General features: G+C 36.9%; 1 protein-coding gene across 4 annotated transcripts in view; it reads left to right on the top strand.

Moving 5' to 3' along the window:
* Positions 1-24794, top strand: part of LOC149167300 (Class II aaRS and biotin synthetases superfamily protein) — a 237215-nt gene that overhangs the window by 27358 nt on the left and 185063 nt on the right. For all 4 annotated transcript variants that reach the window (XM_089432952.1, XM_089432948.1, XM_089432950.1 and 1 more), the window contains exons 6-8: positions 14925-15041; positions 15151-15338; positions 17844-17910. In XM_089432952.1, the coding sequence (XP_089289078.1) occupies positions 14925-15041; positions 15151-15338; positions 17844-17910 (372 nt within the window). The remainder of the gene's footprint in view (positions 1-14924; positions 15042-15150; positions 15339-17843; positions 17911-24794) is intronic.

Genomic DNA, 24794 nt, shown 5'->3' with positions numbered 1-24794 from the left:
GAAGACAACTTTTGAGATGTTCAAAACTATTTTAGAACTGTATCAGAGTACCAGTGATACCAAGGATTTTGCTCTTAAGGAGAATTTGAGTATTCGGACAAGGATGAGCACATTGTCACATATTTGTCAAGGTTCACTCAATTAATTGGGTGGTGTGGACGTGATTGTATATGATCATGACCTTGTGAGTTTTGCCTTACTTGGACTTCTCAAGTCTTGGTAGGGCTTTTAGGACGCTGTTAGTGGGAGAGAAAATTTTCCAAATTGGGAAAGGTTTTGGACTAACCGCTTTCAGGAAGAGCTCCGGAGAGGGGCTAGAGATGGTAGATCAGTTATGATAATGGACAAGGAGAAACTTGCCCCGACGGGCATGACCAAGGGCAAGAAGGGCCAAGAAGAGCCTGAGTCCAGTTAGATGGGTATGAAGAAGGATCTAAGCAAGATCAAGTGCTTCCATTGCGATGAGTTTAGACACTATGCTACTAAGTGTCCTAAGCATAAGGAGTCCAATATGGATCATGTAGCGGCATCAATGGAGGTAGATGCATTTTCTGCCTAGTTCGAGAAAGATTTCTCATTGATTGCTTGCATGGCAAGCTCAACAGAAAACAATATATGGTATGTTGATTCAGGAGCATCCTTCCCCATGACTGGGAAGAAGAAGATTTTTAGCCAACTTAAGGAGAAGGACATGCAGTTTCAGATTGAGCTAGGAGATGATGGTCATTATGCAGCTAAAGGAGTTGTTACTATCAATTTTCAGAGGGAGTTGGGTAATCCTCTTCATCTCAGAGACATTCTCTATGTTCCAGGATTGAGATAGAATCTTGTTTCGGTAGCTACCCTTGAGGACAGGATATTATCATCTTTAGTAGAGGTAAGGCGTACCTCCAACACCTAGCTTCTGGATGTGAGAAGCAGATAGGTGTGAGGGTGAACAATTCTACAAGTTGCAGGTAGGGGCAGATGCAATCTTGAGCAAAAAGGTAGAGAGAGCTTAGAGTAGAGAAGGGGTGGTTGAGCGACAGCAGTTTAGAGCTCTAAAAATGATAAGGAGCATAGCTCGGGGCGGGTGGAGGCAGAGACTACCAGTATAGGGAGAGTTTGAGCCAAGCGAACAAACGATTTGGTTAAGGGAGATCGAGAGAGAGTGGGATCTTCTAGTATCACTTTCAGCCAGAGGAAGCAACCACAAACTTACACTGGGTACATGGCACTTATGACTAAGGTGATAGATGTTGAGAGATTTATAGGGCAGTAGATTAGGTAAGATTTCTCGTTACATGATAATTGCTTGTGAAATCATTGTCTCTTTATTAATTTAACTATGTTCTTCATGAAACAATTATCAAGCATAAAAACATGAAGATCATAGTACATAAGAAACACTAGATATAGGCTCCAAGCCAGGGCAAAACCCCTCCAAGGGGAAAACCCAAAATTTTTTTCCTTATAAAATGAGATTAAATTGAAATTTCCAAGGCCCATGACCAACCTTCTATATGCCAAGTCAAACCCTCCTTTTACACAACATATACATCAACAACAAGAGACCAACAACAAATCTTCAACAAGACATAAGATAAGGCAAACTTACACAAATTCTTCATCCATTTCAGATTTCGGCCCTCCTTCTGCGAAATTTCATAACCAATCTAGCGAATTGTGTGTGTCCAAATGAGCCCAAATCCTCATTTATGTATATTGTCTAGAGGGGTGTAGATAGACATATCTTTTGGGGCAAGGCTGACTTGATAGGTAGGCCGAATTGGCATCTAGAGGGGTTTTTGACCCAAACTACATATTTTAAAATTCTTTTTCCTTTTTCTTTACAATAGGTCCAAATAGGACTTTGACTCTTTGACTCAATAGATCTTAGAAGCATGAAGAACATGCTTATCTAATAAAATAATAATAATACAAATTCTTTTGTTTTCTTTCTTAATTTTCTTTTACATAAAATATACAATGATATAAGTACAAATATCATTATGAAGACCGAACCTGGTTACATTTTTCTAACACTTTGTCTTAACTAGGGAGGTATTCATGATTCCATAAGCGGTACAAGAATACTTCTCAAATTGAAATATTCTAATAAGAAGAGTCAGATTGATAAGGCATATTTAAGCATCAACATCATAACTAACATTGTCAAATAGCAAACATAGTAAGGCCTTTTGACTAACAAGCTTTAACTACTCTACAAGAGTAGAGAACAATGTATATATGGATACCTCAGTCTCTCAAGGCACACACCCCATCCAAATATTCACTAGGTATGTCCTTCCCAGACTATTCTTATCTTGGATTTCCAATCCTCAAAGAATACCGGTTCTTTTCTACCACTCTTATCTTGGATACACTGTTAGATCCTCAAAGAGTGTCGGTCCCCGAGACTACTTCCTATCTTGGATTCCCAATCCTGAAAGAGTACCTAGATGCTTATCAATCCTCCATTCTCCCTCCCAGTGTGATACACTAGATGTACGACGGTTAGTCCTGGCCTAGTGCATGACACATATGGAGAATATGGTGTCCACCATCATTCCCTCTCAACCAGGGAGGAGGTACTTACTCTTCAAGCATGGAGGACATTTCTTACTCCCTTTCAATCAGGGAGACATCATCAGAATCCTTAGCTAGTCTCATACTTCATCAATGCATTTGCTACTTGTTCTTCTGTGGAGATCTTAGTGGTAGCTGCAAGAGCTGCTATCTTGCAATACATCATATCGGAGTTTCGTCCTTCTTTCACATTTCATCTTCATGATAGGATTTCTCGGCTTCTAGTCGCATCATGTCATATCAAACTTCGAGCTTCTTGGATCTTGTCAATTGTCATCAACTAGTTCACCTGTCTTCTACAAAGAGCTGAGCTTCCTCATAGCTGCTAGCACATGTCCATAGTTCTGCCTCATAAGTCATGTCAACTTTCCAATATCAATTCTGTTCTCGTGCATATTCAAACCATCAATAGTGCTATCCAAGAAATACAAATGTTCCATGATCAAATCATGCAATTGTAGGTACATCAATAAAATATCTCAACTGCTATCTTTCTAGCCTTTGCATATATTGTTGCAATATGCTTTTCTAGGGAGTCAAATCATATCTCAAAGAAATCATTAGTATTGGTTTTGTCAAATCATAATGGCCTCAAATTTTGTTGCTTGCTCCTTTCGAAGTTAATCATTCCTTTGCATGTTCTATCTTCATATTGCAACAAGATTCTGCTTCATCTTTCAATAATCAATGTGTTCCTGGAATATGCTCATCAGTTGGAAGCTTTAATATCATTAGGGTTCCTGGCACCTGCAACTTCCTCTTTCCATCATGCTCATCATTATCAAGAAGTTATCATCAAGCACGAGTCATCATATTATGCCACGTTCCTTAAAGTTTTTCATCAGCTTAATCAAGATTTAGATGGAACTTGTCTTGACTTGTAACCTTGGTTAGAAGACTTATGAAGGAACAAAGAGACAAAATATAAATACAATAGCATTAATAATAATCAAGGAGATGTCAAATACTTATCTTGGGGGGAGAGTTGATTCCCTCTTACTCTTGAACCCCTTTATATCAAACCTTGTCTTCATGTCATCAAGATATAATACCTGTCATTCTTAGGAGCTAGGGTGCTTTTATCTTTTCACAGTGGAAACAGTCAATTAGGGTTTCTATCTCTAGGGTTTCTCCTCTTATTCCATACCTTGTTAGGGTTTACAAACCCTAGATGGAAAGATCTATCGCTCACAATCTACAAAGTTCTACAACCAGATTTAGATAGTTAGTTGTAAAACCCTAGATACTATAAGGTCTTCAAGATGAACCACGTTAGGAACTGCAAGTTCTATGTAAACTCTAGAAACTCTATAGTCATCAAAATGTCATCCATGTAAAATTTTTCTAACATGTCACAAAACCCTAATTATACTATCATGCATTTTGTACGATTATAAAGCCTAGCATATTATCAAACTCTAGATCTTTTACCATTTAAATGACCATCATGAGCTATAAAAATGCGCTCAACAATTATACATACCTCTACAATTTTTACCATATTTCATTCTTGTAAAGATTCAAGTGAGTACCAAGTCCAATTATCATCACAACACTTTGTTCTTCCATTCTTGCTTTCAACATTTTATGCATGCAATTCTTACTAGCAAGTACAACCAAGCAAAATATACAAAGGTGAGAACTTGATGTCAATTCTATCAATCTAGGGTTTTAGTATTAAGATCATTTTAGCCTTGCAAGCCCTAGATACCATTTCCAAGAGCTCAGAGTTTCTTTAGAGGGAACAATTAGCTAGGGTTAGAGTTTTTCGTTCCTAGGGTTAATTCGATCTAGGGTACAAAACCCTAAATTTCAAGAGCCTACAAACCCTAGAAATTATATAGTCATTAAGACCTACCACAAATGAAATAGCAAAACCCTACAAGCATATTGCAAAACCCAAACTATTGTCATTCCTCATTGTAATATCCCGAATGGAAAATTTAACACTAGATACCAGAAATGAACTTGAACAACAAAATAATCGCAAATAAACACACAACCAACAATTTGGTGCACAAATAAATGCCAATAAAATCATTGAGCCATTTTATTAATCCACTGGAAAGAGTACATCATCATGAAGGAATAGTGGAACATGAGCTTGCCAAGCAAGCAGGGGAAAACCCGAAAAAGATCTCTGACCCAAATGATGAATGACCTTGGCAATGATGTAGATGGCCCGACAAGAAGACTGCTACAAACTTGTTCTCTCCAAAACTCCAATGAAGCACTGTGAGATTTCTGAGTGAAATCTCCTCAAGAGTGTTGGGTTTTCGTCCAACACGCACTAGCAAACCTGAGGGTTTCCGTCCTGAGTTTATAGAAGTTGGGAACTAGGTTCTCCAAACCTCTTCAACAGAAAATATCAACAATCCAAGATGTCCATAAATGGTCTCCTCCTCCTTTATTCTATTATTATTTAAATCACTAGTACCTTTTCCCTCTTTTATTCTAATTAAAATACCTTTTTTTAATTTGGGAAAATGGTAAATCAACCACAATTCCACCTTAGGCCATCGAAAGTCACTTCCCACCACCTCATCCTGTAGATCTTCTCGTTTCGTTTCCAACGAGCTATTACACTAAGGTGTTTCACCAAGTATTCTTTCCGGAATGCCACCTTAAGTGTAATTAATTGAGTTAGGCTCCATAATAACCATGTTTTCCGTAATTTGTTAAAATGCAACGAAACAAAAGGCAAGCTGTGCGGATGATGGAATATGCCAAGCGAATGCCATCAAATCCCAAAGAAACTCCTCAAAATCCCATAAAGCCCCTTCAGAAGCTTATGGTCCGTTGATGGAGTAAAATTGCTCTTGTGACCTAGCTGCCTCCAACCATGGTAGTCCATCCTGACCACACTATAAGGGAAACTAGAAAAAGGAACATGACACTCATATGCAAAGATTATGCATCATTATCATAGTATCATTGCTTATCATAGATTGTAAATGATCTTGATTGATACGTACCTTTTATAAATTTTACCTGTCCAGCTTGCAAAGATTTGGTCCTGAATACTTTTCTTTAAAAGTGATATCATCACTTCTTTCAAACTGCAAGTCAACTTCGTTGATGGAGTAAGTCCAAACACAACCATATACATCCTCTACCGTGAGTCGAAACCGTATACATCTTTTGTTGACCAATTACTATGAATTGAAACTATATACATCCTCTACTGTGAGTCGAAACCGTATACATCTTTTGTTGATCAATTACTATGAATTGAAACTATATACATCCTCTCTAGACTTGTATCATTTCAGTATGCAACTATTTCAAAGTTTGACAAAGCTAATGTTGTATTTAATAAATGAGCAATGCCAATGCCATCACATAAATCTCTTTGCATTTGATTGAGACCACCATAGCATTCTACTTAGATGTATCCATTGCTTTTATCGCTATTGCTGTCATCAAAAAGTGGTAAATTACAATCTCACCGTCCACATGTCAAGGCAACAGGGTGATTGTCAAATCAATATGAACTATCATAGAGAGTTAATGTGAACGACAGCAAATCCACAGTGAGGAAATTCAATCACTATAGGTCTAAGCGATGTCAATGTATAGAAATTATACTAATCGATGATGCCTAATAGTGTGATGCCACTGCTTTAAACAATGCCATTGTTCATTGTGGTTATGATTTGTGCCACTATGCCATAGTAATGAGTCACGAGTTGTATATAGGAAGTGGATCATTTTGTGCGAGTAATTGAGGGAATATGCCACTGTGTCATGGAGGAAACAAGCTAAACAAGCCATAGCTGAGCCACAATGAAATAGCACTGAACTTCCAAACCATTGTAAAGTGAGTTTTGTTTTATTTCAAACCGTTGTTATAATGAATTATAGGGACAAAATAGCAAGCCATAGAACCATGAAGAGGAATTGAACCACAATGTAGTCACTATAAAACGTCTTATACAAACCACTATGTATTGCTTAGAGAATTTCTTACGTCACAGAGTGTGGGATCCATTCACAAAGAAATACATGAAAGATGCGAGCTACAATGAGGTGTCTTGCAAGCTTGTCAAGCGAGCCCTTGTTATAGGAAATACGAGCCTCAGATTTTATGTGAGCCGTCCACAGAATGAATCATATGCGAGCGATGCCAGAGTTGAACCATGAGCCATATCATGTGCGTGACATTGCTACGAGGCACTGTGTATAGTGGTTACAACGATCCACTGAGATAAATGATCCACAAAGCGTTGTTTCCATTGAAATCTCTTCTCACCAATGTAAATAAACTTCCGATTGAGCCTTTACAATAAATCATGCCACAGGTTGGATGATAGGCTCAGATGTCTCAGTATAGTTGAATTGTAGTGTTTTTCTTCAAAAAATTCGAATGTTCATATTCATGTCTCATAACTCTTGCGAATCCCTTAGTTCAGATCATAGAATCAGATTTCAAGGCTAGGGTTACCAAAGAGTTTTCAGATCTTCGAAATACACAAATGTCATAGGTTAATTCTGATCATACTCGAATCTTCGTTTTTCGTCAAAAGCCCCGACAGAGAGTGATCTTCAAAAAATACCAACCTTAGCTCTGATACCATATAGAGAAATCGATAGTGCATCATAATATCATATTAGGTAAGATTTCGCGTTACATGATAATTGCTTGTGAAATTGTTGGCTTCTTATTAATTTAATTATGTTCTTCTTCATCAAACAATTATCAAACGTAAAAACATGAAGATCACAGTACATAAGAAACACAAGATATAGGCTCCAAGCCAGGAAAAAAACTCCTCCAAGGGGAAAGCCTAGAAAAATTATACTCTTAATAGAATGAGATCAAAGTGAAATATCCAAGACCGATGACCAACCTTCTAGATGCCAAGTCAAACCCTCTTTCTGCACAACAAATCCATCAAAAACAATAGACCAACAACAAATCTTCAACAATAGATAAGATAAGGCAGAACTTCCACAAACTCTTCATCCATTTCAGACTTCTACCCTCCTGTGAAATTTCAGAATCAATCCAACGAATTGTCTGTGTTCAAATGAGCTCAAATCCTCCTTTATTTATACTGTCTAGAGGAGTGTGAATAGACATGTCTTTTTGGGACAAGGCTGACTTGACAGGTAAGCTGATTTGGCATCTAGAGGGGTTTTTGACCCAAATTACATATTTAAAACTTCTTTTTCCTTTTTCTTTACAATAGTTCCAAATAAGACTTTGACTCTTTGACTCAACAAATCGTAGAAGCATGAAGAGCATGCTTATCTAATAAAATAATAATAATACATTTTTTTTTACATAAAATATACAATGATATAAGTGCAAATATCATTATGAAGACTGAACCTAGTTACATTTTTCTAACAATAGACTTGCAAAGCATGGTTGGAAAGAATAGGTCTTCAAAGCAGGTTCCGTAGAAGAAAGCAAGGAAGTCCTCTAGTTCAGAGGAAGCAGCTGCAGCGATGATGAACATGGTAGAGTTGGAGACAGATTCAAGTGAACGAGCTTCTTCTAGAAGCACTTTCCTTGCTAAGAGGGAGTGTTGAAAGTAGTAGTGAGAAAGGTCCCTTTCTGTCTTGTGCCTTAGTCAAAGAGACCAGAAGCATTTTTTCCTTAGCATGCATGAGTTCCTATAAATTAGGACGAGTTCCTATAAATCAGGACGAATTCCTAAAAGTTAGGGCGAGTTCCTATAAATTAGGACAGTTCTCGAAACAGTTTGACTGATGCGCTGGAGTGGAAGGCTCAGTTTTAAGTCTTCGAGTGCGAGTTTGATTGGGAAAAGGACAAGCAAGTGAGCTTCAATGTCTATTTGAGGTAGGATGAGTTAGATGAGTCAGTTAGACTCAATTAACAAATGATTCACCAATTCGACTTTCCTAAAATACACTTGCCAAATTTAGCCCATTCGAATTGCTTATAGGGAGATCGAAAGGCACAATTGTATTAATTGTTTTTGTGAGCACGAGTAGGTGAGACAAGGCAACAGAGACCACGAATTTGTGTGCGGAAGCTTGTGTGTGGGAAGGGCGTACTAAGGAGAAACTTGTGCACAGTTGATAGAGGAGAATTTCCTTGGGGTTTGTGCAAGGAAATAGGGAAGCAGGATCAGGGTTCTTGCAAGGTGTTTCAGCTTAGGACAAGCAGGGAGAACAAGACTGTTTTTCTATTGAAACAAGGTTGTATTGTAAGAGATCTATTGCTCAAAATTCTATCAATAAAATTCTCAAACAAGCAGAGAGTTTTCCCAGTTGGGTTCCTTGGAAAATATTGTGTGTTTTTGTCATTGTGTGACTGTGTTTATTTCTGTTACTATTCCGCTGCAAACAAGTAGAGAAATTTTGTGTCTTTATGAAAATAAACTAGTTTTCAGATTGTTCATTAGAGCAGTTGCAGAATTTCATGGATTTCTACAACTTTAAAGGTGGAACCTATCAAAACAACAATTGTGAAATCCCAAAATCTACAAACAGACTGAAGAAAAAATAGTAACAACAAGTATGTGTATTTGAACTCAGTCAAATCTATCTTCTATTGAACATGGAAAGATGAAAATACACTGCACTAATTTAATACTCACCAACCATCCTTGTGGAGGGCTCTCTTACTCCCTTATAGAGCAGGAGGAGCTAGGTTTACAAGCGGTGCACTCCATTTGTGTGGTGCGTTTAGGTAAGAAGACTTAACCCTAACCCTAGCCCTAATTCCAGCTTAGATAAGTACATTGTACACCCCAATGTTATTAGAACTGGGGCGGTCATTGAATCGGTAGACCCCCAAGACTGGGAACCAGTCAGAACTAGATGGAAATAGGTAAAAAAAAATAGAACCAAAAAACCGGTCAACCAAAAACACACAAAATATTCAAATTTTAAAGAAAACCACATATATTCATGTGCATCCATATGAATCCAAACCATTTATACACAAATAAGCAAAAGTTCTCATTTATAGAGCATTTAAGGGTGCACATAACCAAAATAACACCGAGTGCAATCCATATTTGAACCAAAATTACATAAAAAAAAAGATCTAGATGGCCTCTAGCATCCAAAAAAAATCATGCTACAACAAATACCTACATATCATCAAAATCTTATTCTATATTGGGATCTTCATTATCAATATCACCCTCTAAGCATTAAAATAAGATAAAAAATGCTTAGCATGTCAATTCAAGATTTTGTTTGAGTGATCGGTACATTTTTAGTAGGATCATGATAGAGGAGTTCAACAAACAATGCCACTAACATCAAGGTACATAGAGGGATTGATGCTCTTGATTAAATATTAGTTCGATACCCTCATACATGAAAAAACCCAATGGAATCATTGCAATTCCCCCAATCTTGAAATACTGAAATGCTGTTAAGTCTGCTGGATTTTGAGTGAGATCTAAAATTCTACTTTCTCCATATGAAATCCAATGAGGTCGGAACCAGTTTCATCCTTTCACTTTAAAAATTTAACATTCCCATGAATTGCATAGCAATAGTAGATCCATAGGCTTGAATATTAGGCACCAGTTGTGGGCTAGTGCCCAGCCAAGACAAAAATTAGAAGAAAAAAAAGGCAAAATAGACCCCACTTGCTGCGTTCTATGTCACTTTAGTGAACCGGTACCGAACTGGCCAGTTCGGTACCAAACTGGCCGGTTCCATTACAGAACTAGCTGGTTCAGTACCGAACCGACCAGTTCCATTACATGACTAGCTGGTTCAGTACCGAACTGGCCAAAAAAACTGTTCAAATCGCTGGTCCGAACCTGTTTTTGCCTCAAAACAGTCGGACCGGCCGGTTCAGACTGGTCGGTCCAGTCTTGGTAACACTGGTACACCCTGGGTCTGCATGAGAAAATGCCTAGATTATAACTTTTAATAAAACCAAAACTCGCTAACCCAGTGGAAGACCCTCATACTCCTTTATAGACAAGGAGCTAGGTTTACAATCAGTGCACTTCATCCCTGTAGTATGTCTAGGTCAGAAGACTAAATACTAACCCTAATTCTAATTGTAGCTCAGGTAATAGCACCCTAGGCCTTCATACGAGAATTTCTAGATTAGATTCCTCCACAAAGAGCAACAAGCATTGCTAGAAGCAAGTATTGGCTCCTAGAGATCTGCACCATACTAGACTAAAGCAACTTCTGTACTTATTTCATGGCTAGAAAAACAAATTTGAACTAGAAAACTGATTGATCTAGAAACTAAACTGAAACTGGAACTTGCCAAATCGGGAACAGCAGTAAACTGAGCTTAACTGAAGGTGAAAAAACTGGAATTACACTAAGAAGGGGACATGGATGCTGAGGGCATTTATTCACTCTCTTCTTCTCTACTGCATAACTGTATCTCACACTCTGATGTGCACTAGAACCTAGCTATACTGCCCCATAACTGATGCTGTATGGACCTGCTGCTGTACCTGTTGACTGTTTATACCGTGGTGCTGTGTAGAAGATTTCTGGAGCTAAACAAGTTAAACTCCAACACAAACAGCCGTTCAAATTTGTTATTTTGTTCTTGTAAGGGTGCAATTGAGGAGTATGGTGAAATGCCAAACCTCGCTTAAAATCCCTTATTTTATAATTAAAATAATTAAACATTTTAACAATTTAAATAAACAATTAAATATAATTATAATTTAAAATTATTAATGATTTATTCTTACTATATAATACTTAAATTCAATTTATTTTAATATACATATATTTATATATATAATAAAAATTAATATAAATATAGAATACCTTTTTGTATGTTCATATGTCCCATTTACTTTTAATTTAATAATAGTATAACTAACTATTAATTTAATAATTATTTAAATCCTAACTTTAACTTATTTTAACTTTTAATTTTTATTAAATATAGTTTTGCCCCCTTTTTTCCCTGGGTCCGGTCCTACTAGCCGTTTCCTAGTCAAATATAGCTGTTAGTTAGTCATTATAGCCGTTGCATGGTAAAAAATTATAGCCGTTGGAGGTTCTGCTCTGCTTATTTAAAATGCAATCTAGATCTGATTCTTCAAATTATCCTGACGATGAACCACACTGGTTGGTTCAAAACACGTCGACAAATGAAATATCATGTGATTTACGCCGAAAAATCTCTCATAAACTTGATATGGATCACAGAAGCCTCAATTCAACAATTAGAGGTTTGTCGGAAAATACAAGTACCTATACCTTTTTTCTTCATTCAGTGGTCCTGAAGAAGAATATTATTCTTTCATTTACCGTACTAATTCTCATTTTAAGATGAAATTACCCCAAATATATCTATCACTAGTTCTCTATAACTTTGAACACTACTTAAATAATATATGGGCAACAGTCTCTCCACTCCTTCGATTAAATGATGAATGGAAGGGGGTATTTCTTTATTTCAATATGATTATCTGTGAAAGGACTGAGACATTGACTGTGACGGGCCGATGAATTTGAACCAGCGATATCTGCTGACTCAAGATGTGTAAGCAAATGGTCTGTATTTTGTTTTTTTCTTGGTTTAATGCTGTAGACCTATATTGAACACTTCAATCCTGCATAAAGGCATCTCACACTGATATAAATGTCACTTGATGAATTTTGCAAATTACATAGATTTTAGATGGTCATTTTTCTGATCTGAGACCATGTCTGCATTTTGGGCTGTCACTGTATAAAAGTGGTTCAGCCCTATATAGCTTTTGCCTACCATTATTACTTGCGTTCACTATCATATATCTCTTGGCAGGTTCTGTGTGTCACTATGTAATGTCCCTTATGCATTAGTTGCCCACAGGAGGATGAAGTAGCCTATCCAGCCCCGTAGGCTATAGTCTTGATAAAGGGGAAACCCAATTTTTCCAATGTTTGAGGCAACATTGATTGAATGATGTTGAAAAATCTAGATGCTTGGAGATTAGGGTTGTTTTCTCATAACTTGATAATTGCTTGTGAATGTTTGTTGGCTTCTTATTAAATATATGTTCTCTTCATCAAGCGATTATCAAAAATGTACAAAACATGAAGATCACAAAGAGACAAAGGATAGAAGAAATTAGGCTCCAAGCCAAGGCAAAAGCTCCACAAGGGGGAAACCCAAAAAATCCTCCTTGTAGAATCAGATCAAAGTGAGATATCCAAGACCCAAGACCAAGACTGTCACAAGGACCCCAAGTCAGTCCTCCAAGTCTACTCCAACCAAGTCAAAGTCAACACTGGTCAAACTTATCTGAAATCTGGTCAATGTTCAGAAAATTTCGGACCTGCAATGATGGCCGAATTTCGGCCCTGTATTAACCTCAGAAATTGCAGGAATTTCGCACATGTGAGCAGAAACTAGGGTAGAAAACAATAATTTCTGTCTCCTATGACTTCGCTCTCTCTTCTTTGACTTTCGCTGATTTTCTTCTTCTTCTTGCACAGAAATCAAAGTGATTGGATTGGTGATGAATGAGGTTGAACTTTGTCTTATTTATACACGTGCAAGAGGGTCGAATAGCCGACCCTAAGGCAGACCTGTCCAAGGAGGGCTGACTTGGTCTAATTCTTTGACTCAAAACAAAAATAATTTTTCCTTTTCTTACAAGAAGTCCAAATGGGACTTTGATTCAATTACATTTCGACTCATAATAATTTTTATTTTTGACTCAATTGACCCTATAAGCATGAAGAACATGCTTTGACTAGAAATAAAATAATAATAATGAATATAATAAATACTTCAATAGTACATTTGAATTACATTATGAAGACTGACACCAGTTACATTTCCAATAAATATTGGGTCGGCTGGGGTAAAAAAGCCCAAATTGGGGGTTGCATTGCAACCCTTCATAGGTTATAAACCCCTTGAGGGAATCTATAAATAGACGGGAGTTGGAATCAATTTGGATCATCAGTTTAGATTGGAATATCTCTGATTTTAATGAGGCTGAGGTCTAGAGAGTTTTAAGACCCCTTCTTCATGATTAGTTTTGGTGGAGGTGATCCCACTCTAGCTTAATCCTTTGTCTAGTTTCAGTGGAGCTGATCCCACCCTACCTAGACACCCTTATTTTCTTGTTCTGGCACAGCAGCAGCACTGGAGCATCTCTGGTGTGGTTTGGAGGAGTATTTGATTATCAACCTGTATAAGAAGAATCTGCACCCAAAGCACTAAATCTGTCACCAGGACTTTTTGTGAAAGTCTGCTGAAAACAACATCTGGAAGCCTACAAGCCATACTATTGATTGCAGCAAATATTTCCTAGCAGGATTGAGATTAATTGTCACTGTTTAAGGACCAGAGCAGTGGTCTGAAGCAGCAAAGTGGTCTGTAGAATTCTGGGCCGCGGGCCCCAAATTTGGGCAGCAATTCAGTCAGCTTGGCCACTTTTCTAGGGCAGTTCGGCCACCTCTGAGACAGAGTTCGGTGAGGTCTTTCTGAGGTATTTTGTGGCACCCCTGGAGCAAGAACCATCTGTGGACTTTTCATAGAAGGTACATATTCTAAGCTACAGGCAGCTGAACCTACTGCACAGCAGATTAAGCAAGATAGTGCAGGTTTTGCAGGCTGTTAGTAGAATTCGATTAAGCTAAGGAATCTGATTCATTTTGCAGACACTATCAAATTGGTGAAATTATTTGTGGAATTGAGTAATATCACATTACTGATGATTAGATTGTTGCTACCTGTCTGCTATTGAATAATTTGTGTATTATATGAATAAATGTCTGCTATTATATGAACACATGAACTTCTGTTACTTTTCTATTGGGAACTCAAATTGAAATAAGAAGCCCTAGGAAGAAAAATTAACCTAGGACATTACACACTGACGAATTGGAATATGAAAATAAGCGTTAAATATTTGCGGTTGGAATATGGACTTGACTCCAAAACCAAGCTAATAACATTTAATTGACTGCACACAACATGTATGTGTATGCTTGTTAATTTGGAGTGACCTACTAATAATCATTATTGACAAGATTGTGTTTGTTCTTATATTTTCTTGCTTGATGATGGAATCCTAATGTCAGAGAGTCACCTTCACACAACGGTAACTTGAGAGCCGGTATATCCAACAAATGGCTGTTGTGTTAAATATTTAGGGGGTTTGACTGGTACTTGCAAGTGTGAGAAGTATTTTTGTGATGTGAAACTCTATTATATTATTGAAATGACTTGATTGATTCTGCTTTTATTTTCATGGCCCTTCCATTTTTTATTGATTTCACTTTGACCATTTACATATTAATAACTCTTTCATTTAAAGAGTGGTATAACTGTGATTGTAGGGTTGTGTCTGTAAGATTTGTTTAGATGTAAGCTAAAAATATGAATTAGGCACAGAATGTGCATTTGAAATTTCTTCATGATATCTGTTTTGCAGGTTTTCTTTGATGCAGAAATAAAGAAGATGGGAATAAAGAACTCTTATTTTCCTCTTTTTGTATCGGAAAAAGCTTTGACGAAAGAGAAAAACCATATTGAAGGTTTTGCTCCAGAGGTAAATATTTTGGCATGATTATGTGTCAGTAATATGGTTTCAACTTTTTGTATGGTTTTCTATTTTGCAGTTTATATTCTGTATTTTAGTGGTGGTTTTCCTTTTCCAGGTTGCTTGGGTGACGAAATCCGGTGAAACAGATCTAGAAGTACCTATTGCTATTCGCCCTACTAGTGAAACTGTAATGTATCCAATTTTTTCGAAGTGGATTCGGGGTCATCGTGATCTTCCTCTGAAAATTAATCAGTGGTGCAATGTTGTGCGATGGGAGTTTAAGCATCCTACACCGTTTATCAGGTACTTGATTAGCTGTGCTGTTGAGATTCATTTGCTTCAATTCAAAGCTTGTTGCCATAAAGTTTGAGGTCGCAGAGTTATGGCCACAACTGATTCATTAGTGTGGGTTGTCAATGCTGCAAGGTGCTCACTGACATTTCAATTTAGTCTTGAGAGAGAGAGAGAGAGAGCGGGGTGTGTGTGTGTGTGTTGGCTTGTTATTTTCTTTTATTGACTCACAGACTGCATTGTTGAAAAAGAAATCACGTGCCTTTGTTTGTTTCTGTATAATCATAGAATAGTCAACAGTACTTTCTAAGCACAGAAATAGTCAACAGTACTTTTGTGTGAAACTTTCCCTAATCTCAAAAGATTACCATGGAAAAGACATGTAGACTTTCGAAGTTATTATTTATTAGCATGCACATAAATTCATTGTTTATAGCAGCAAAATAGCAAATTTTAATGTACAAAATATACATTACATAATAATAAATAATAATAATAATAATTAATCACCAAGGTCATAACCATTCATAATTGTGACAAATCAGTGAGTATTTAAATTTTATATTTTCACTAGAGTTTTCCTAAAATCTTCATTCAATATTTGTTGAAAATGTAGTGCGAGCTCATGAGTTAGACTTTAGTTAGGATGAGTTTATTTCTAGTTTATTGGAATAATCTTCAAGAAGGCATGCGTAGAGTTGGAGCTTCAGTTAAATGGAGTCTTCATTAATTTGACTACAGAACGAGGTGACAGTTACAAGTTCAGTTAGAGCAAGTTAGTCTTCAATCTTGATTGAAGGGAGAACGAGTTAATACTCCAAGTGTTGATTGGAGAGAGAGTTAGTTGGACTCTCACTTAACTCGTCAATTAGAACTCGAGTTTCTAAATTGAGCTAGGCCCCTTGTGCGCTTGAATTGGGTCTATAAAAAGGAGGAAGAAGGAACAAAAAATTATAATTTTTGTGCACAAGGTTTGTGGGACAAGACAACTCACGAGTTTGTGAGAGGAGCCTTGATTGTGGAGGGTGCAGAAATTGTGTCCTAAGTTTTAGGATCACAAGTGCATTAGAACTTAGGAGGTTTGTTGTGCACAATGAATAGGAGCCGGGTCCTAAAGAATAGGAAGCAGAAAGTGCGCTGGAAACTAGGACCTGAAGTGCGCTAGGGAATATGGGATTTGCACGAGGGAATAGGTCTGTCAAGTGCACAAGGAAAGAGGAGCAGGATTGAGCAAGAGAGCAGGGTTTGTAGAGCAAGTCAAGGAGGCAGCAGAGGATTAATTGCGAGTTAGAGGGCCGAGATCAAGCAGTGATCAAGGCCGACCGAGATCAACCATATCAACTGAGATTTGTGAGAGAAATAGAACGCTTTCTCAAGAGAGACAGATTGCTTTGTAATAGATTCAATTGCTCCAGAACAATCAATAAAATACCACATCAATCAAGCAGGTTTTCCTTGTTGGGTTTCCCGAGAAAAATAAGCGTGTCAATTTGTGTGATGTGTTTTTATCTCTCTGTTTATATTCCATTGCTTATTAATTGTTAAGAGACTCTGTATCTTGGTGAAAGTAAACTAGGTTTCAGTTTTCAGTTATTCATCTAAGTAGTTGCTCCCAAGTAACCTTGAACCAAGCACTATTAAGGAAATTGTAATAACTCCAACCTGCTTTGTGAGGGTTATGGCTCTATGGTGATTTTTCCTTGTCCAAAATTTTCCATGTCTCATATTTAATTTCAACCATTTGCTATAACGAAGATCAATTCACTTGTCTGCTAATGTGTCTGCCTTCTTATTATTTAATTGCAAACGATGTGTAAGCCTATATTCTCCAATTTCACCTAAAAGCATTGTAACTTATTTTGCTTCAAAGTAATTCTCCAACATTTGAAATGAGGGCGTCTAGAATGTGGCTTATTATTAGGAAGATCAACGATGATGTGTTCATTTCAAAAATTAGTTGAATTAATTAAAAGACTATAAAATAAAAATAATTGACATATCATGCTCTTTTTCCTGAGAAAAATAATTGTTCACAGTTCATTTTTTGGGCAGAATATTTATGATAGCTTTTGAAGGCTTCAAATTTGGTCCCTTCTAGGAATGGCAGACAAACAGAACAATAACATATTCAAGTGTCTTGTCTGCTAATGTGTCTGCCATCTTATTCTTTAATTGCAAATGGTGTGTAAGCTTATATTCTCCAATCCCCACCTAAAAGCATGGTGATTTGTTTTTCTTCAAAGTAATTCTCTAACTTTCAGAATGAGGAGGTCTAGAATGTGGCTTATTGTTATAAAGATCAACGATGACGTGGTCATTCCAAAAATTGGCCAACTTAATTAAAAAATCTATAAAATAAAATAATTTAGATATCATTTTCTTTTTTCCTGAGAGAAAGGACACTTAATAGTTGTTCATTTTTGGGTAGAATATTTATGACACCTTTTGAAGGCTTCCAATTTGGTCCTTCTAGGAATGGCAGACAAACAGAACAATAACAAATTCATTTGCTTGCAGGAGTCGTGAGTTCCTTTGGCAAGAAGGTCATACCGCATTTGCCACCAAAGAAGAAGCCGACGAGGAGGTGTGTATTCTGTAAATTTCAAGAATATTAAACCTATATAGTTGCTGGAAACTTTCTGCATTTCCATGAGGAATTATGATTGCAAGGGAGTATAAAGTATGTGTATATTTGCTTGAAGTTATTGCTTATTTCTTTGCCATTGATGTGAAAAGAATGTTTGAGGTAGCCTTTTTTTTTTTATTTCTTTGCTGCATAGAAGTCAACTTTTGTTCATTTTATACTTTTTTGGATGCTGTCTTTACCATATATTTGTAATTTTAAAGTTTTTGTGATTTATTCATTACCATGATTTATTCGACCTTTGTTATTTTGGAGTTCTTAGACCATTAACAATCTTTAGAAGTGTCTTACATTTATATTACTATGCATGATATCTAGGGCAATGTCACAAAAGTGTGGAAAATTGTAACTAGGTTTGGTCTTCATAATGACCTAATTGTAATCATAGTTTTAAAACTCGGACTCGGATTCAGAACCGACCGAGGGTTGACTCTGACTCAGTATTGACTCGGCCTAGTTGATTTCAGTGACTCGGTCTTTGTAAAAAATACATTAATATTTTTTTTTTTAAATGAAAAAACATATTTAAAAGATTTTCATTCATGTTTCCAAACTCAAAGCATTAGAATATAGAGAGAAGACAACAAATGATCAAAGTATGCTCATGAATATATGTATTATATCAAAATGGCATCCAATGCACTGTCCAATACATGTAATATATAGAGATCTGAACAAAAACACATATCCAAGGAGGCTCTAAATGGCCTCTACAACAAAACATCACTAGTCACTACTACTAGAGAAGCCAACATCCTCTGGCTCAGACTCTGAATCGAAGTTGGACAGGGAAACCCATTTCTCCTCCTCTTCATCAAGATCTCCAACTGCAACTGTAGAAGTAGTAGCACTAGTAGTAGCTGCATGCTGAGATAGACAAGCTATGCGCCTGTGTCATGGCTAAGTAGAGGAAGTGATTGTAGCTGGAGGACTTGGGGCTGGTACTAGTGGATCTGCATTTAACTGAACAGTTTGTAATGCATTCATCTCTAAATCAAAATCAACACCAATATCCTCATTAGGGTCAAACTTTGCTGGTTGACTCTCCACTACCAAATCTGAGGATGGATCAATATCTTCCAACGCAATTGGATTTGTATCAGGTCTTTTGTTCAACAATTGGTTGCATCTTAGTCGGAGGCTGTATTGGACGTAAACTAGATCATTTAACTGGTTTTGTTCTAAATAGTTTCTCTTCTTCATGTGAATCCTCTCAAATTGTGCTCACACCTAGAAACATTGCAAGTTTGACTCAAAATATGGATTGCAAACTTCTGCAATTGAGGACAATGGCTACCAAATGCATCCCACCATTGTGCTGCAAAAAACATAGTTGTGTAATGAGTTAGCTCAACAAATCATATCCAACTTTCAAATTATAAACAATATAACAAAATAAGAATTTGAAAATTGAAATTGTTTACTTGGCTCATTTGCTTCCCTTGCAATCCTTGCTAGGTTTTTGCAAAAAGTACTTGTGGCTCTACTGAAAGAAGTGATTTGTCGGTGTATCTCCAGCTGCTTACTCTCATTAGGAACCATGCGCTCAAGGCACTCAATCTATCCATCTCTATCCTCCCCAGTCAAAGCTTCTCCCTCTAGAGCTTTATAATGATACCTTGGGGTTCAGAAAAAAAACCCAACTGCATGTATTGGGCGATGGAGTTGATTGTTCCATCTTTGATCAATGATTTCCCAAATGGGCCCATACTTGGCCACTCTATCCTTGTATGCTGCCTTTATTTGTTTCTTTTCCTAATCCATAGCCTCATAAATGAAACCCATAGCCAATCTTTCCCCATCCACCAACCGCAACACCTTAACTAGTGGCTCAACAACCTTCACAACCTTTGTTGCCTTTTTCCAAAATATGTCTTCATTAACTTTCTTTCTTACATCTTTGCCATCTTGTTTGCGAGCCCATTGACATCCATTCCATTCATCATTGGAAAACATCCTCTGCAAGTTTTTATGTTGGGAAAGCATAGATTGCAATGTGTTACGAATATAAATTACATAAAATAAAGTGAATATAAATAATGTAAATAATAAAATAATCAAATATTGATTATGTTAAATAGTCATTATGTTAAGTGAAAAGGCATGTCTACAAGACATGCCCAATTGCGAAAGGACACCTGCCTAGTATATATGCGGGTTCTCATTATAACATTTGACATCACTTGTAAATTTTTATATATAATAAATTATTATTACGAAATACCTCGTGTATTTTTACATTCAAGCCAACAAGCTACAAGTTTTGTTGCTTCAGTGTTATCGGAGCCATGCCGCACAATATAATCATGTGGGTCTTTGAACGTTGTTTTCCGCACAATATGCCATTATGATCACGTCTTGAATTCATGGGGTAGTTTAGTAAAATTCAAGAAGCATTTCAACATTTAGAAAAATCATATGCAGAAGTTAAAGCATGTCGAAGGGAAATCGACAATAAGGAAGATGATAGCGACAATGAAGAAACGAGACAAAAGGAAGCAAAAGAAGAAAACCATGATCCAGATAATGATGACGAAAAGGAAGTGAAAATGGCTGATTTCTGATAATGGAGAAAAAGGTGTGGATGCAGAGAGTACCAATGGAAGAAATGAGTCCATAGATGATGAAGGGGATGACGAGGAAGATATGAATTCACACAGTAATAGTGGAGGAAACCATGCCATTGATGCTGAAGGGGAAGATATCAAAATTGTTGATTTAAAGGGAGACAAAGAATCAATGAATATAAATATGGACATTGATAGTGAGAGTGATGAAGCTGGAAATGATATGGAAATCGAAGTTAATGTTGAAGTTCCTGTGAAGATGGTTTATGATGAAAGTGAGAAAAAGGAACAATATAATAAAAATCCAATTGATGACAAAGAGGATGAAACTATCGATCCTAGCTATCATCACCTGTGTTTCAAGCCAGCTCAGTATAGTGTAGAGGTGGTCAATCTTTGTGCTAAGAGACCAAAGGAAAAGGTAGAAGAAAAGAGAGAGCGCACCAAAAGAGATAAGAATGACTACAAGCCTACAAAAGTAGTTACTGTCATGACTCTTCGTAATAAGACGATAACGGAAGTGTTCACAACATCGAACAGATCTGCAGTTATTTACAGTAGCAACGAGAGTTTGGTGTATAGTAATGCTAATCTGGAAGATGTTATTCACATGTGTTCTTTCAATTCAATATCATTTCCTTGTAGTGTTTGCAATTGTCAAGGAAGACATGCTTACTATTGGGTCAATTGATGACATTCAAATATTTCACATCTCCTCAGTTTCTCTTGGGGAACGTCCTTATCGTATTTGCCATCAAGATGTGTCTTGAACATTTGCCATTTACAGTGAGAGATATGATTATGATCACAGGTACAAGATGATGACAGAAACAGTGAAGAGCTTCGTGCATCTGTTAAACGATAAAACATTTGAGATTATTTCACCATTTGCTCTTGGCATTGATGAACATGGATCTTGCATTCTGAGTTGTTCATTTGCAGATGACAACAATCTCTATATTTGTGTCGGGACAACGTGTGCGTATCATGTGGACAGTGAATCTCACAAGGACCGAATTTTGGTATTTTCGTTTGAAGGTGGGCAACTGCAACTGGTTAGTGAGATTCAAACAAAGGGAGCTGTATACAATCTCAATGCATTCAATGGAAAATTAGTTGCAGGAATCAACAAAAAAATTGAGATGTACCAATGGCTGCATGATTCGCGAACGTTGCAGTATGAATGTGGACATCATGGTCATATACTGTCACATCATGTTCAGTGTCATGGAGATTTTATCATAGTTGGGGATCATATGAAATCGACATATTTGTTGGTATAAAACAATTATGGGGAACAAGGAGCTGTGTTGGGGGAGAGGACTCGTGATAATAATGAAAACTAGATGAGGATTGTTGAAATTTGGGTGAGGACATATACCTGGGCGCAAAGAACAATTTCAGCTTTTTTACAGTGAGGAAAAATAGCGATTTTGCAATTGATTCTGAAGAGGAACGAAAATTGGAAGTTGAAGGTGAATACCATCTTGGAGATATTGTGAACAGGTTCAGGCATGGATCTCTTGCTCTGTCTGCGTTGGGCTCAGAGGGCAGCAACATACCTACAATTATATTTGTGACAATAAATGGTATGGTTGGTGTTATCAACACCCCTTTCACAGGAGCAATATCAAATTCTCAAAAACTTGCAAATGAATCCTGTCGAAGTAATCAAAGGAATAGGGGGCTTAAGCCATGAGCAATGGCAATCATTCAGTAATGAAAAGTACACCAGAGATGGAGATTTGATCGAGTCATTTTTGAAACTTAACAGAAACCAGATAGAGGAAATTGCAACCGGAATGGGTGTTCCAGTAGATGGCACTACAACTGAGGTTATTACATTGATCTATTCGATATCGTGCCTCTGCCGCTGTGTACCCTTTGCATCGACTATCCTACTACCGCTTCCCTCGATAACTACCTTGTCCGACGCTTGAACCTTATTCCACACTCCGCCTCCCAGTAAATCACCCCCACTTCGCACTAATCTATCCATTCTTTCGTAGCAATCAAGCCATGGGCACCACTGTCATGACCATGACTGACATCCATGGTCAATCGTGCCCCTCGACCCCCGACGCTGCTTACTCTGTGCTGTACCATGTCGCTGCCTTGACACAAACCCTCCTACGGGTCTGACACCACCGCCCTGTCTGTTGCTCGATTGGCTCGTGGTCATAAGACTTGGACCAAACATTGCATTGATTCGCTACAGACCAACCTTCATGTCACTGGTCAACGAATGGTGATCCACTGCGCTAGTCAACAGGACAAAGTTGAAAGGGTAAGCTCTAAACGACGCGAATATACAATTTCAGCGGACACCTTGTTAGTAATTTGGATGATCACTGTGTGGCCGTGAAACGGACTTCCAGTAATTCGATAACCTCCCACACGCATACGCCGCTAAAAAAAACCAAAGGTTGTCACCCACCGTCAAACGGTTTGTCTCGATCAAAACGCTGGTATCATTTCATACATGGTTCAGTGCAGATATAGAGTATTGGTTGATACACCAGAGGGTTAATACGTAATACACCGAAAACATAAACAATTCATATAGCGTACGGGCTCGATACACAGTAAGTTAATTAATTAACACACCGATAACATAAACACTACAATATATATATATATATATATATATATAATATATATATATATATATATATATATATATATATATATATATATAGTTATAATTATATAATATTAGTTTATAATTATTATATCTATAAAAAATAAATAAATATATAATTATTTAAAAAAAATAAGAAAAATTAATATTTCAATTTATTTAATTATTATTATTTAAAAAAAAGAAAAGAAAAAAAGGGAGGAATTAAAAAAAAATGAATTATACAAGCTGAGCTACCAGTGACGTCAAGTTACATATTCCAAGATGATAAAACACAAGGTGAAGAAATTTGTTCGGGGCTAAGATGAAGGAAATTGCCAATTATAAGCTTTGAAGACAAAGCTTCTGAAGGAAGGGGCAACATTACAAATATAAATTACATAAAATAAAGTGAATATAAATAATGTAAATAATAAAATAATAAAATATTGATTATGTTAAATAGTCATTAAGTTAAGTGAAAAGGCATCTCTACAAGACATGCCCAATCGCGAAAGGACACCTGCCTAGTATATATGTGGATCCTCATTATAACATTTGACATCACTTGTACATTTTTATATATAATAAATTATTATTACAAAATGCCTCTTTTGTATTTTTACATTCAAGCCAATAAGCTATAGGTTTTGTTGCTTCACAATGTCAAAAAATGAGTTACAAATCTAGTGATGGCAGGCCTAACAAGATCCTTGCTCCCTGTGTTTTTCCTCATTATGTTCAATCCATGAGTGGTTGTAGATATACTTTGTTATGCTTTTGGCATGCTCTATAGTGTGTTTGATCCAATCTATTTTACCAATATCTTCAAGCACGAGGTCTATGCAATGTGCAACACATGGGTCCAAAAGATGGTTTTGTGTTTTTCCTCTAACATTTTACCTGCAAGAACATAGTTAGAGGCATTATCTGTGATGATTTGAACAACACTAGCCACCCCCACTTGTTCAACAACTTCATCCAAAAGCTAAAACAACAAGTGTGCATCTTTCACCTTATCAGATGCATCAACTTATTTTAGAAACATGGTTCCCTATGGGCAAAAGATAAGAAAATTTCTGATGGTACGATTCCTTTGATTAGTCCATCCATCTGACATGATGGTACATCTTGTTTTCACCCATGAGCTTTTGAAATCTTTCAAATATTTCTCAATGGACATAACCTCTTTTTGCAAAAGAGATCCTGTTAATTCATGCATAGTAGGGCCTTTGAAGCCCTTTCCAGCAACAAATATGGCATCAAACATAGGTTCATAATATGGTGAATGAGCAACATTGATGGGGATATCAGCGTCATACCACCATCTAGCTATGTAATCGCATGCAATTTCTCTCAATTATTTCTTCCAATGGTCATCTAAAGTAGGTTGAATTTGACTTTTATTAGCTTGAGGACCATGTGCACTATCAGAGGGAGAGGAGGGTGTGAAATAACTTTTGATATCACCCTTTTTTTGATTTTACCCTTACCCTTTCTTGAATAGACTCCAAAGAGGGATGTACATAACGAAAGGGGTTGGATGCATCAGTGTAAGGGATAGGTGAAGAGACCTCATAATCAAAATTGAGGTTGACAACCATCATGTGTTTTAGACTTCTCTTCCTCCCTATTTT

This window comes from Pinus tabuliformis, chromosome 5_1 (genome assembly GCF_031772625.1).
Source record: "Pinus tabuliformis cultivar Carrire ecotype Pingquan chromosome 5_1, CPIR1, whole genome shotgun sequence".
Lineage (NCBI taxonomy): Eukaryota > Viridiplantae > Streptophyta > Pinopsida > Pinales > Pinaceae > Pinus > Pinus tabuliformis.
The sequence above is the reverse complement of the archived record's forward strand: the minus strand, read 5'-3'. Positions and strand labels throughout refer to the sequence as shown.